Here is a 13,793-nt window from a genome sequence, read left to right as displayed (position 1 = left end):
ACCCAAAAACAGAAGGAAAGCAACAATTCTCTAATTAAAAATGTTAAACTGAATAGAATCTTCAGTCACCTTTTCCCTAAGATTTTCATTAAATTTATTCAAAAAAATTTTAGAAACTAAAGCTCTAAGAGATGATGGCCACTGAAGGCATAACTTAGGTATACTTGTTTTCTCACAAAGGAAGCAAATCTTTCTCACTTCCACAAATATCAATTCATTGTCATATCATAAAAACAATTTTGCAAAACAAAAAAACAAAACAAACAAAAACAATTTTCCAATGGTCCTTTCTTTTCTATCCAGGCAGATATAATGGAAGTGTATTACACTCCACCTATCAGATGCTTTGAATGAAGCAAAGTTTGGATGCAATAGTCCTTTCTCATTAGCAAAAGCTATTTTAAGGGAAATGCATGACGTCAGATTTGGGCTGCATTTTCAATCCCTCATTTTAGTAAATGCTAATGGGGGATATAAATACTGATACCCAAAAAGTGATACCCTTTAAAAATATGTTCCTTCGCTACTTTAGGATACACCATGTTTTAGAGGAAATACGGATAGAGAAACCTAGGTCAATCATACCTACAAAAACAAATTCTGCCCATAGGTTGCTGATTTACAGAGAGTAAGGTAAGGTGATGTTTACTATGACACTTATGTTGGTTTTAGTGTTTTGATTCATTTCTTCTCTCTTGTATTTTCTACCAAATGACCCTTTAAAGATAGAAACGGTAAAATGCTTGCTTGACCTTACATTTAAACAGATGTTAAACCTACTTGACAGATTTAATAGCATGAAAGACTTCAAGCATCTTCTCAACAATAAGCATTCTCAGGTTATCAAAGCGCTGAATAGCTTCACGGACAAACTCCAAGACATCAGCGGCTGCTGCTTCATTATTGTCACTGAGAAATTCCATTAACTGAAAGGAAAAAAAGAAAAATAGGTAAGTTATACAATTTTCAGAAAGAAAATTATCTAAGTTTTAAGAAGTAAACAAATTCACAAGAAATATAATTAATGATTTTCAAAGATGTAACAAAATGTTGAGAGACAAGTACTGTTATATAAACAAAGTCACAATGTCTTTTCTGGTTTTTGTGCAGCCAAGTTTACTACAAAAAAACTCACTATAAAACAAAAGCTGGAAATACACAACTCAAAATAAATTAATTGGATACACCTCAGTTGTAACTAAAAGCAAAATCATTTCAGAGGAAATCTGAAGTTCAAAGATAAAATTTCAAATTATAATAACATACTTCATTTATCTGACAGTGACAGAAGCCAAAGATTCTAGGTATATATATTTTTCCTATAACTAAATCCTTCAACTTTTTTTTTGTTTGTTTGTTTGAGAGAGTGAGCAGGGGAGGGGCAGAGAGGGAGAGAGAGAATCCCAAGCACATTTCACACTGTCAGTGCGGAGCTCAATGCGGGGCTAAAACCCACGAACCAGGAGATCGTGACCTGAGCTGAAATGAAGAGCTGGCCACTTAACTGACTGAGCCACCCAGATTCCCCTAAAGCCTTCAACTTAAAAAAAAATTTTTTTTTAACGTTTTACTTATTTTTGAGAGAGAGAGAGGCGGAGTGTGAGCAGGGGAGGGGCTGAGAGAGAGGGAGACACAGAATTTGAAACAGGCTCCAGGCTCTGAGTGTCAGCACAGAGCCCGACATGGGGCTCAAACTCAAGAACCCTGAGATCATGCCCTGAGCCGAAGTCAGACACTTAACTGACTGAACCACCCAGGTGCCCCTAAATCCTTCAACTTGTAAACAGATAAAACTATTTGAGATAAATACTTATTTGCCCTACTGAGTCACATATACACAGCATAATTTTGCCACAGGTAATTGTAACAAACATCAATTATAATACATGGAAGTACTCATCACTGTGTTTTTCTGTATTTACTTAAAACAAAAAAATGTTTGTTTGTTTGTTTATTTATTTTTGAGAGAAAGAGAGAGAGAATCCCAAGCAGGCTCCACGCTGTCAGTGCAGAGCTCAACAGGGGGCTTGAACTCATGAATTGTTGAGATCATGGCCTGAACTGAAATCAAGAGTCAGCCGCTTAACCGACTGAGCCACCCAGGCACCCCCGTTGTTTAGGTTTTTTTTTTAATTAAAAAAAAAAAAAAATTTTTTTTTTAATGCTTATTTACTTTTGAGAGAGAGAGAGAGACAGAGTGCGAGTGGAGAAGGGGCAGAGAGAGAAGATGCAGAATCTGAAGCAGGCTCCAGGCCCTGAGCTATTAGCACAGAGCCCAACGCAGGGCTCGAAACCACAGACTGTGAGATCATGACCTGAGCCAAAGTCGGACGCTTAACCGACTAAGCCACCCAGGCGCCCTGTTTACGTTTTTGATGTAGATGTAAGAGAAAGAAGTCAGAGTCCTTAACCTTCCAAGCTTAACAGTGAACATCAAGATCCCGTCTGACCACAAGATTTAGTGAATCTACTAGACAGTTCCAGAGTCTAAGTGCTACATAACTCTTTTCATTCTTTTAGAGAATTTCAAAATTAAAGTCACTGGAATTACATACCACAGGAATAACATTTGCAGCCATATCTGGAAATCGGACAGAACAGGAATGCAATGTTCTCACAAGGAGTTGTCTGTATTTGTCAGTATCTTCATGCTCAGACACATTATTTGTTTTAATCACTTCCTTCTTCAGAACAATAACCAGCTAGAGAACCAAATAAAAGTTAACTGGGAATTATACCATGTTTGGCCTGACAGCTTACAACAGTGCTTTCTTTCAGAGTTTTGTTTTACCTCTTCAACATTCCTAGAAGAAACAAGATCCAGTGCTAATTGCAGAGTTTTCTTGCGTACTTCTAAGTCTGGTGTGCTCAATACTCTCAGGATGTCCATAACTAGATCCTGAGAAAGAACAAAAACTCCAGAATTAACACAAATATTAACAGAAAAAAATCTTAACCACACAATAGGGTATCTATCACCACCTTAATTCTTTAATCAATAATACAATCACTAGTGGTAGAAGAACCAGATATCTGGGGTATCCTGATGTAATGCAATATGAAGTATATAATATCACATAGGATGCAAACTACAAACATTTACTCTTTATCAAGCTTTAGATCAAACATATAGTTAACAGGAAATATAGGAATCAGAGAAACAAACTGAATGACACCACTGGAAAGTCATTAAATAAACCCACAAGGAAGAGCATCTTACAGGACAATTGGTCTGGTCTCTTCAACAAGCCCACGTCATGAAAAAAAAAAATAGTGCTCCAACTGAGACATAAGGACATAATCAGGTAAGCCATATGGTCAAGAATTGGACAAGCTAAACAAAAGTACATTTCAGGGACATCTGGGAAAATCTGACTTTGGAGTCGGCATTGGATAATATTAAGAAACTATCAATAATTTCATTAAATGTGATAACATTATTTTTGCTCTGCAGGAAGATGTTATGTTTTAAAGGAATATACTTTAAAATATAGCAAAACTAGGGATACCCGGGGGGCTCAGTCGGTTTAGGCATCTGACTCTTGATTTCTGCTCACATCTTGATCTCACAATTCAGGAGACTGAGCCTGGCATCGGTCTCCACGCTGTCAGGGGCTCTGCCCCTCCTTCCTATTTGCTCATGTGTGCGCTCTCTCTCAAAACAAATAAACTTAAAAACATGTTTAAAATATAGCAAAACTAATTTACACATGATTTTACTTCTTTAAAACTTTATTTAAAAAAATTTCACTGATAAAAAAGTTCTAAAACTCTATTCCTGTGTAACTTTCACTTACATTCACCAGTTGTTAATTCTGTTGCATATGCTTTATCAAACTCTACCCCTAAACATTGTAGTGTACACTTCCAAAGAAGGACAAGCTCTTACATAACCACAGTACAATGATCAAATTCAGAGAACTTAACACTGGGAACAATGATATTAACTAATACACAGTCTATAATGCACATTTCTCCAACTGTCCCAAAAATGTCCTGTAAATTTTTTGTTGTTGCTCTGATCTGGGATAGCATTGGAGTTAGCTGTCATGGGGCTTTACTTTTATAACAATCATTATTCTCACAGATTAAATAGGTATGTTGATAATTCCATAGAATTCAATTATCTTTTTTTTTTTTAAGTTTATTTATTTTGACAGAGAGAGAGCACATGCACACACACAGGGGAAGGGCAGAGAGAGAATCCCAAGCAGGCTTCACAGTTTCAGTGCAGAGCCCAAAGCAGGGCTCAAACTCACGAGTTGTGAGATCATGACCTGAGCCAAAATCAAGAGTCAGATCTTCAACCAACTGAGCCACCCATGTGCCCCCAATTCAATTACCTTTTATTTTCAATCAATTGGAATAATTATTTTTCACAAACTGTCAATTATATCCAAATTAAAATGCGCGTATTTCTATTACTAAGAATATCCAATGCAGTACAAATAGGATATAAGATAACATTAATTCATTTTAGAAAAAAATTTTTTATGGCAAAGACAATACCCCAAAAGACTATGGTGATTCAAAAGTTACATCTTAGTTGACCAAAATTTAAACTGCCCAGTCTCCAAGAATTTATGTTACTACACTTGATCTTAGCCAAAAGGCCAAGGAGCGATTCAAGAATTTATGTTAACCAAGACAGCAAGGCTTAAGTATTATCTCAATTTGAAAAAGATTTTATCTAGGATTTTTCTCTTCCAGATAATGTTTACCTGTAGTACTCGTTCATGAGCAGGATGCTCTTTTAACTCTATCAATCGATCCAGAACTATGAGCTTTACATTGTTGTCACTTTCCTTAATAATTAAATCAATGTAGCACTGAGCAGCAGCCTATATAAAAAAAGAAACATGTTTTAAGCACACACCCATCTTAAACACAGAATTTGAAGATAAGGAAAAAAAGCCCCTAGGAAGCCAATATATTCACTACTACTGTACTAAAACTTTATGTATTTTCCCCAAAGGAATATGTCCCTCTATTTCCTAAATTCTAACAAATTTCATTATTTTCAAGTTTAAAAAAGTTAAGAAGCATCACAAATTAAAATAATGAAAAGGGGCTGCTGCTATAGGTAGAAATACCAACAGTCAAAAATTAAGAGTCGAAACTAAGGAAAAGGTAGAAAAAAGCAGACAGAGTATTCCCTAAAATATAGCTATTGAGTATCTTTTAGTTTAGGTGCAAAGTCTAACATACCTGCATTACAGTACAGAAAAATTAAGACCATAAAAATGACCCTGACTCATTAAAAGCAGAGGACAAAGGAACAACCTGAAAGAGCTCCCAATGACCAAAGCTGGAATAACATGACCAATAAAATTAAATAATAATGACTACAATATACAGAATGAAATAGCCATACAAATATGAAGAGAGAAAGAAAGGGGGAGGGAGGAAAAAGTACAGCTCCTCCTTGCAGAACTCCAATCATTAAATGTAGAATGAGGAAAATAGAAAACCACCATTAAAATATCACATTAACAACTGCTGTACAGGGGAGCCTGGGTGGCTCAGTCGGTTAAGCATCCAACTACTTATTTTGGCCCAGGTCATGATCTCATGGTTCGTGGGTTGAAGTCCCACATCAGACTCTGTGCTGGCAGTGCAGAGCCTGCTTAGGATTCTGTCCCTCTTTCTCTGACCCTCCTCCATGCGCTCTCTCTCAAAATAAATAAACATTAAAAAAAAAATTGCTGTACAGAAATGCTAAAATTATTTGGTTTAAGTCTGAGCAGAAATAGGATATTTCAAAGTATCTTCCCATGTTATTTATGGATTACAGTTTTTTTTTTAATGTTTTATTATTTGAGAGAGACACACACACACAGTGTGAGTGGGGGAGGGGGAGGGGCAGAGAGAGAGAGAGAGAGAGAGAGAGAGAGAGAGAGAATCCAAAGTAGGCTCCAGGCTTTGAGTTGTCAGCACAGAGCCTGACATGGGGCTCAAACTCACAAGCTGTGAGATCATGACCTGAGCTGAAGTCAGACACTCAACTGACTGAGCCACCCAGCAGCCCCTCATGTTATTTACTGATTACAAAAGAAGAAATCATAACTCAACAGTGGAGAAATCTGGCAGACACCATCTTCACTGACTGATCAAGGTTAACACCACTAATAATACCTTAATATTACATACTCCTTGATCTAATACACTGAGAAAAGTGCATCACTTCCACAGTATTCCTCCCCAAAACGCATAACCTCAATCTAACTATAAGAAAACATCAAACTCAAATTGAGACAGACATTTTACAAAGTGACCCACCCACTACTCTTCAAGTGTCAAGGTCATGAAAAACAAGAAAAGGCTTGAGAAAGTGTCACTGATTAGAGGAGACTAACACATGACAACTATATGTAATGTGGGATCCTGGATTGAATCCTGGTACCAAAAAAGGACATTTTTGTGGGGAAAACTGGTGGAATTCAAATAATGTCTACAGTTTAGTTAACAATATTACTGTTCCAATGGGAATTTCTTAATTTTGACAATTATACAATTGCTATCCAAGACACGGACATTATGGGAAGCTGGTGAAGGGTGAACTTTGTCCTACTTTTACACCTTTTGTTGTTTCGTTGTTCTGTAAGTCTAAAATTATTTCAAAATAGAGTTAAAAAATTTTTTTTAAATTTTTTTGTTTACATTTATTTATTTTTGAGAGACAGAGACAGTGTAAGCAGGGGAGGGGCAGAGAGAGAGAGAGAGAGGGAGACAGAATCAGAAGCAGGCTCCAGGCTCCGAGCTGTCAACACAGAGCCCGATGCAGGGCTTGAATCCACGAACCATGAGATCATGACCTGAGCCGAAGTCAGACGCTTAATCAACTGAGCCACCCAGGTGTCCCAGAAAATTTTTTCTTCTAAGTATTGGCAGCTAAAGGAATCAAGTCTCCTATTTATACAAGCTGGCTTTATAGAACAATTCATTCTCTGAATATATTAGAGGTTCATCGTGCAGTCTTGATACAGTAAATTAAAGAGAAAACTTAATACTCCATTATTGAAAATATGCACTCTTTTTAGGATCCATCATGTAGAATCTAAAATTCACTTCCCAGATCTAGGTTTTAATGTAATTAAAGTATGGAGAGTGATCTTAAAATCTTCATCATTCTCCAGAAACCAGAAATATTAGTATTCTCTGTCACTCTTTCTCCCCACATATATATATGAAAGCAGGAAGGAAGAAAACAACATTGGGGTATGTAAGGAATCTATTAAGTTCACAACATTTATAAATTGTTGTCTCTGTGCCATGTAATCACATAGTAAACTGCAATGCCACTAAATCATAGTGCTAAGACAGCATACGTATCATCAAACTGGCACCAAAAGAAATAAGCAGTACCTTGATTGCAGTGGGCGCACTAGAAAGTGTCACTAACGTTCCAGCGGCTTCATATTTTACAGCAGGGCTAGATGACTGTAGTAAGTTATAGATGCAGCGAATGAAACGAGCCCTTTCTGATGGATTAGCATGACAGACCTGGAGAAGGAAACATTTAGGTTTCAACGGACTTCAGGGATACTTGCTTTCAAACAGATTTTTTATAGGTGTCAGCTTATGGGATGCTACTTCTTATCATCTGAAAGCTAAGAATAGTCTTATAAGGGCATCTGAAGATGTCAGCCAACATGAGATGAGACACTGTGGCTGGTAATTTCAGAAATAAATAGGTTTTAGTTTGGATAATTGTTATAGCTACTCATTCATTTATTCATTCAGTCATAAATACTCTCACAAAAGGTTTTCAAATGGTTTATAATAAAAGATATGCGTACTATACACAAATGAAATAGAAAAAGAAGATGTAGAGTAATAAAGTCAAGGACAAATTATTAACCAAGTGATATTAAATTTGACTCTAAATTTTTATTCCAGATGTAATGCCAAAAAGGAAAACATAACGGATATCAATCTCAATAGCTAATAAAAGGAAAATATCTGTTCTTAAAGCAAGAAAGATAACCCCCTTTTTAAGTACTACTACTTCTTATTGGGAACTATATTCCATACTGTGGAGACAACTAATTTTCTATATTGTCCTAAATATATTTTAATACCTTTACCTATAAAGCAAATATTTTCTTTTTTGATGTTGGTATTTCTGTCAGATTTTCCTAACATATGTACAGTCAAATCTCTCTCATTCAGGCAAGACTCAGAAACTATTCCCTTTTACTATAACCTGGACTCTGTTAGACAAAGAAGTCTCTGAATAGCAGAGAACTGCTATTTTTGAGAACCTAAGTGGCATCTCTAAACCATAAAATGAATTAATCAGGAACTATAGTAAAACCTTGGATTGCAAGTAACTTGTTCTGCAAGATGAGCAAACATTTCTAATAAATTTTAACTTGATAAACGAGCGAAGTCTTGCTATATTAGTACGTGACACCAAATGTCACATGATCATAATTGAGCCAATGGTTCTCTCTCTCTCTCTCTCTCTCTCTCTCGATGATGGATTGTGAGTGATCATCTTCCATGCTCGGATGCATCTCAGGCCACAGTGTTTGGCAGAAATCAGTGATTTTTCAGAATGTTGGAAGGTGCCCACAACTGGCACTAGTGTATTTTTTGTCACTTCAAAGCACCTACGAACAGACCTTTGCTTTTCCATACAAGAGTAAGCTTAGGAATACTTTGCTTCATTCTAGGTCAGGCTGCCTGCAGATACAGACCCTTTCCTTTGTTGCCTTATTGGAAGTTACATTAAATACACTATATGACAAGAGTTTATTAATACTATACTGTAGTCAACATCCCTGCGAGCATATACAATGGGCCCCATGCAGAAAAAGGTTGAAAAGAAAGGCGGTAAGGAGATGATTACAGTGGAAGTTAAGAAGGAAATCATCGAGAAGTACGAATGAGGTATACAAGTAGCCAAACCTGCAAGATTTTATAAGAAGGCTACATCTGCATCTCCTCTGACAAGAGGAAGAGAAAAAGGCAGAGGAATACCTCACTTCAAAAGAGATTAGGGAGATGTGTACAATGTGGGAAACAGTGCAAAATTTTATAGAAAAGCCCCACCCAAATAAGGCTATAGCAGTGTGAGTGATGAATCTGTTTAATGATAATGCAGTGTCACATTTCCGCAAAATCCTCAAAAGGAGGCAAAAGCAAGTGTCACTGGATAGGTTCCTTGTTAAAGTTAAAGTTGCATGAAAAGAAAAAGATTCGATTGAGCCAATAGGTAGCAGTGATTCTGTTAGTGATAGTGAAAGTCATCCTACACAATAACCCTCCTTTCTTGTCTCCCTGACACTAGCCATGGAGATTTTCAAAGGTAATGCACGTTAATTGATTTTTCTTTATATTTTGTATTTTCTTCATTACTTTGTATTATGTTACAGTACTATAATCATTTTTATATAAATATTTTTGGGTTGTGGAATGAACCATCTGAGTTTCCATTATTTTTTATGGGGAATTCACTTTGATATACAAGTGCTTTGGATTACAAGCATGTTTCTGGAATGAATTATGTTCACAAACCAAGGTTTTACTGTATATATTTACAGCTCTGGTTTCAACTTAAATGCCAGCTCCAAATGACTGGTACCCCGTATGGAAAGGGGCTCTTTTCTTTCAGAATCAAAGACAGCTGTAACCAGCAGTGTCTGCTCTAGGTACTTTGTTAGTGTCATCCTATTTAGCAAAGTCATTCCTGATGTATATTTTTGTTGTCCTCCAATGAATGGTATCAATAGCAAAACTGGATGCTATTACATCTTTTATCAGGATATTAAGATGCAATCAATTCTTTCTAAGGCTATATCAAATTTAACTGTTTCCAATAAAGCACTTCATTTTAAAATCCAAATCTCTTACCTAGTTTTAATGGCCTACAATGTCATATTGACATATTTAAAGTCTCTCTATTCTCTTTTACAAACAAGGAACACGGTAAGTATTTAAAGCTTTTCTGGTTTGTTTTTAGATGTCCAAAGTAGCCTGGTGTGTACTCAAGAAAAGACCTGAATTTTATTCCAAAGCCTGATTCACAATCTATTCAGTTACAGAACAGTGCACAATGATTTCTCTGCAGCTGTATTGGGTCAAGCCATGAGTTTTTAATAGAATTCTTTACGGAAGTTTAGAAAAACAGGAAGTGCTTGGAAAACAAAATAAACCAAAGGGAAAAGAAAAAAAAAAACTTTCACAGGCAATGCTATAAAATATTTCTACTACTAAAACATTATCCCAGCAAATAAGCACCATTCCAGAAAGAGATGATTTAACCTTGTCTTAAACTCCTGAAGTTTATTTTACCCCTTATAGATCAGTCTTACCTTGTAAATTAGTTCAACAATAACCAACTGAAGAATGTCTCCAAATGTCTGAACTTGATCAATGCAAGTACTTAGGTAATCCAAAGCTCGATCCTAACAAAATAAAAATGTATTTATCAAATTCCACTTCATTCAATAAAAGGACTTAATTGGTGCAACCTTAAACATACACAACTGAATATAAAACAAATGAGGCAAACAGGGCAAAGAAAAATTAAAAGAAGGGGGAAAAAAGGTTAACATAAATATTAAGAAAAATACATTTTCTAGAAATGGGCCACAAATCTGGGGTCTGGATTTTCTAGCACCTAAATGGAAAAGAAAAACCACTATGTGTTATATGACTCAGGGTACCCATACAATCAAAACAAACCAGCTATTTAGGTGCATAGTTATTCCTATTTCTAAGACCTAAAAGAAAAATCTCATTGATTTTCATATACTGAATGTGTGATATAGAAAACTATGACCTCAACAGTATCTCTACAGCAAAAAGTATCAGAAAATTTCACCGAACTTTTTCTGATTATGTCCCCCCCACCGGCCCCCATGTAGGTAAAGTGCATAAACACCAAATATACAGGTTAATAAAACCAACACTACAAGAGGACAAAACATCCTGGCCTAAATAAGCAGCTTTCTTATAATCTTGTTCACAAAGATGAAATGACAGCATCTAGGTTCCAGAGAAATGGATAGAGTCCCTATCCTTCAGTCTTCAAGCATATTATTTTCCACATTTTGATAATACTGGATAGCAAATATTCCAAGATTAGATGCCACCAAAGTATGGAGAGTCATTGCCAAGCCACCAGCAGACCCATTCACTTTCAGTACCAGCAGAGCTAGATGTAGAGTTGACACCAACTTATGAAATTTGAAGAGCCTAATAAAGATACACATCTATGCTGAAGGCCACGCTTCTTTCAGGCTCAGGGCGAACCCTATACAAAGCTACTACTTTTCTCTGTTAAGCCATTTTAGAGCTACATCAACAGAAGGAAAAACAGGTTCAAAGCCCCAAAATAGAGTGCCACAAAATAGGACCATAATAATTTCAATCTGGAAAAACTGTCAAGTGGCTATTATTAAATATCTCTCAAATGTTTACTTAAAAAAAAGTATATGTATAAGCAATAGTCGGGAGAGGGGTTAAGAAAAACTATTTTACACAAATCAAGTTCAAAAATCTAAAAAAACCCCCAAAATATACAAACACTTCTACTATAAACAAAATTACTAAAAAATTTGATTAGGACTATGTAGTACTTTTAATTCTCATTGAATTACAGACACAAAAGTATTTTTTAAAAAGTACTTCACCTGATCTGCATGAATTAGCATCATAAATGCATTCCTTTTACAACTTGCATCCTTCTCATTCACCAGAAAATCATGTATCAGTTCAGGAGCATCAGGTATAAGGTGTTCAAAATTCCTTGAAATAAAACAGGTAATATTCATATTTAATAAAAAACTACTGTTATTTTAGTAACTCAAAATTAATCATTATCAAGCTTTATAACACTATCAATTGTCTTACCTTTTGAAACTTTTTTTAAAGGTTTGTTTTTTTTTTAAGTTTATTTTTATTTATTTTGATAGAGAGAGAGAGAAAGCATGAACAGGGAAGGAGCAGACAGAGTGGGGGAGAGAATCCCAAGTAGGCTCCATGCTGTCAGCATGGAACTCGATCTCATTAAATGAGATCATGACCTGAGCCAAAATCAAGAGTCAGACACTTAACCACGCCACCCCGGTGCCCTGCCTTTAGAACTTTAAATCAATTAAAATTGTGGGTAGGAGGGGCACCTGGGTGGCTCAGCTGGTTAAGTGTCCAACTTCAACTCAGTTCATGATCTCGCTGTCCGTGAGTTCAAGCCCTGCATTGGGCTCTGGGCTGATGGCTCAGAGCCTGGAGCCTGCTTCCGATTCTGTGTCTCCCTCTCTTTCTGCCCCTCCCCCGTTCATGTTCGGTCTCTGTCTCAAAAGTAAACATTAAAAAAAAAAAATTTAAAAAAAATCGTGGGTAGGAATCACAAACTTACATTTTCATCTATTAAATTATCAAATTATACGTTTTCTAGTTCAATAAAGAAAAAGGTGACTTATTCCACATGCTATCTATCACCTGAGTATCTCTAATAGTTGTCTTTCATATACTTCAGGAATATAACATCAATGCTCATAATGACCATCTCAAGGTACTAAAAGATTCTTCATTAAGAATTATCAGGGGCGCCCAGGTGGCTCAGTTGGTTAAGCGTCCGACTTCGGCTCAGGTCACGATCTCACAGTTCGTGGGTTCAAGCCCCGCGTCAGGCTCTGGGCTGACCGCTCAGAGCCTGGAGCCTGTTTCAGATTCTGTGTCTCCCTCTCTCTCTGCCCCTTCCCTGCTCATGCTCTGTCTCTCTCGGTCTCAAAAATAAATAAACATTAAAAAAAATTAAAAAAAAAAAAAGAATTATCAGAGGGGTGTCTGGGTGGCTCAGTTGGTTAAGCGTCCAACTCCTGACTTCAGCTCAAGGCACAATCTCGTGAGTTTGAGCCCCATGTCAGACTCTGTGTTGACAGTATGGAGCCTGAATAGGATTCTCTCGCTGTCTCTCTGCCCCTCCCCTGCTTGCTCACTCACACTCTCTCTCAAAAGAAATAAATAAACTTAAATTATCAGAAAAAAAAAATAGTACCTTGAATTTTATTAATTATGCACTATATTTATTTACTTACTAACTTCCTATTCTGGAAATTAAGTACTTGCAGTATATAGAATAATGAATACTAGCTTAAAAACCATCACCTATGGGAATGCAAGCTGGCGCAGCCACTCTGGAAAACAGTATGAAGATCCCTCAAAAAAATAAAAACAGAACTACTCTACGACCCAGCAATTGCACTACTAGGCATTTATCCACGGGATACAGGTGTGCTGTTTCGAAGGGACACATGCACCCCCATGTTTATAGGAGCACTATCAACAACAACTAAAGTATGGAAAGAGCCCAAATATCCATCGATGTTTGAATGGATAAAAAAGATGTGGTATACATATACAATGGAGTATTACTCGGCAATCAAAAAGAATGAAATCCTGCCATTTGCAACTACGTGGATGGAACTGGAGGGTATTATGCCAAGTGAAATTAGAGAAAGACAAAAATTATATGACTTCACTCATATGAGGACTTTAAGAGACAAAACAGATGAACATAAGGGAAGGGAAACAAAAATAATATAAAGACAGGGAGAAGAACAAAACAGAAGAGACTCATAAATATGGAGAACAAATTGAGGGTTACTGGAGGGGTTGTGGGAGGGGGGATGGGCTAAATGGGTAAGGGGCACTAAGGAATCTACTCCTGAAATCATTGTTGCACTATATGCTAACTAATTTGGATATAAATTTTAAAAAATTAAAAAAAAAAAATCACCTAACAATTGTTAATTTATAATCATTTTTGTTTCACTTACACC

At 36.3% G+C, this 13,793-nt stretch overlaps 1 protein-coding gene across 1 annotated transcript in view; it reads right to left on the bottom strand.

Moving 5' to 3' along the window:
• Nucleotides 1-13,793, bottom strand: part of COPB1 (COPI coat complex subunit beta 1) — a 36,173-nt gene that overhangs the window by 15,188 nt on the left and 7,192 nt on the right. Inside the window, exons 5-11 of the mRNA XM_019456400.2 lie at nucleotides 11,643-11,757; nucleotides 10,320-10,412; nucleotides 7,366-7,503; nucleotides 4,722-4,841; nucleotides 2,792-2,899; nucleotides 2,556-2,702; nucleotides 781-926 (exon numbers count right to left, since the gene is read on the bottom strand). Of these exons, the coding sequence (XP_019311945.1) occupies nucleotides 781-926; nucleotides 2,556-2,702; nucleotides 2,792-2,899; nucleotides 4,722-4,841; nucleotides 7,366-7,503; nucleotides 10,320-10,412; nucleotides 11,643-11,757 (867 nt within the window). The remainder of the gene's footprint in view (nucleotides 1-780; nucleotides 927-2,555; nucleotides 2,703-2,791; nucleotides 2,900-4,721; nucleotides 4,842-7,365; nucleotides 7,504-10,319; nucleotides 10,413-11,642; nucleotides 11,758-13,793) is intronic.

Source organism: Panthera pardus, unplaced genomic scaffold, assembly GCF_024362965.1.
Source record: "Panthera pardus isolate Hobbes unplaced genomic scaffold, ASM2436296v1 HiC_scaffold_12, whole genome shotgun sequence".
NCBI classification, from domain to species: domain Eukaryota; kingdom Metazoa; phylum Chordata; class Mammalia; order Carnivora; family Felidae; genus Panthera; species Panthera pardus.
Note: the sequence above shows the minus strand (reverse complement) of the source record. Positions and strands in the feature narration are given on the sequence as shown.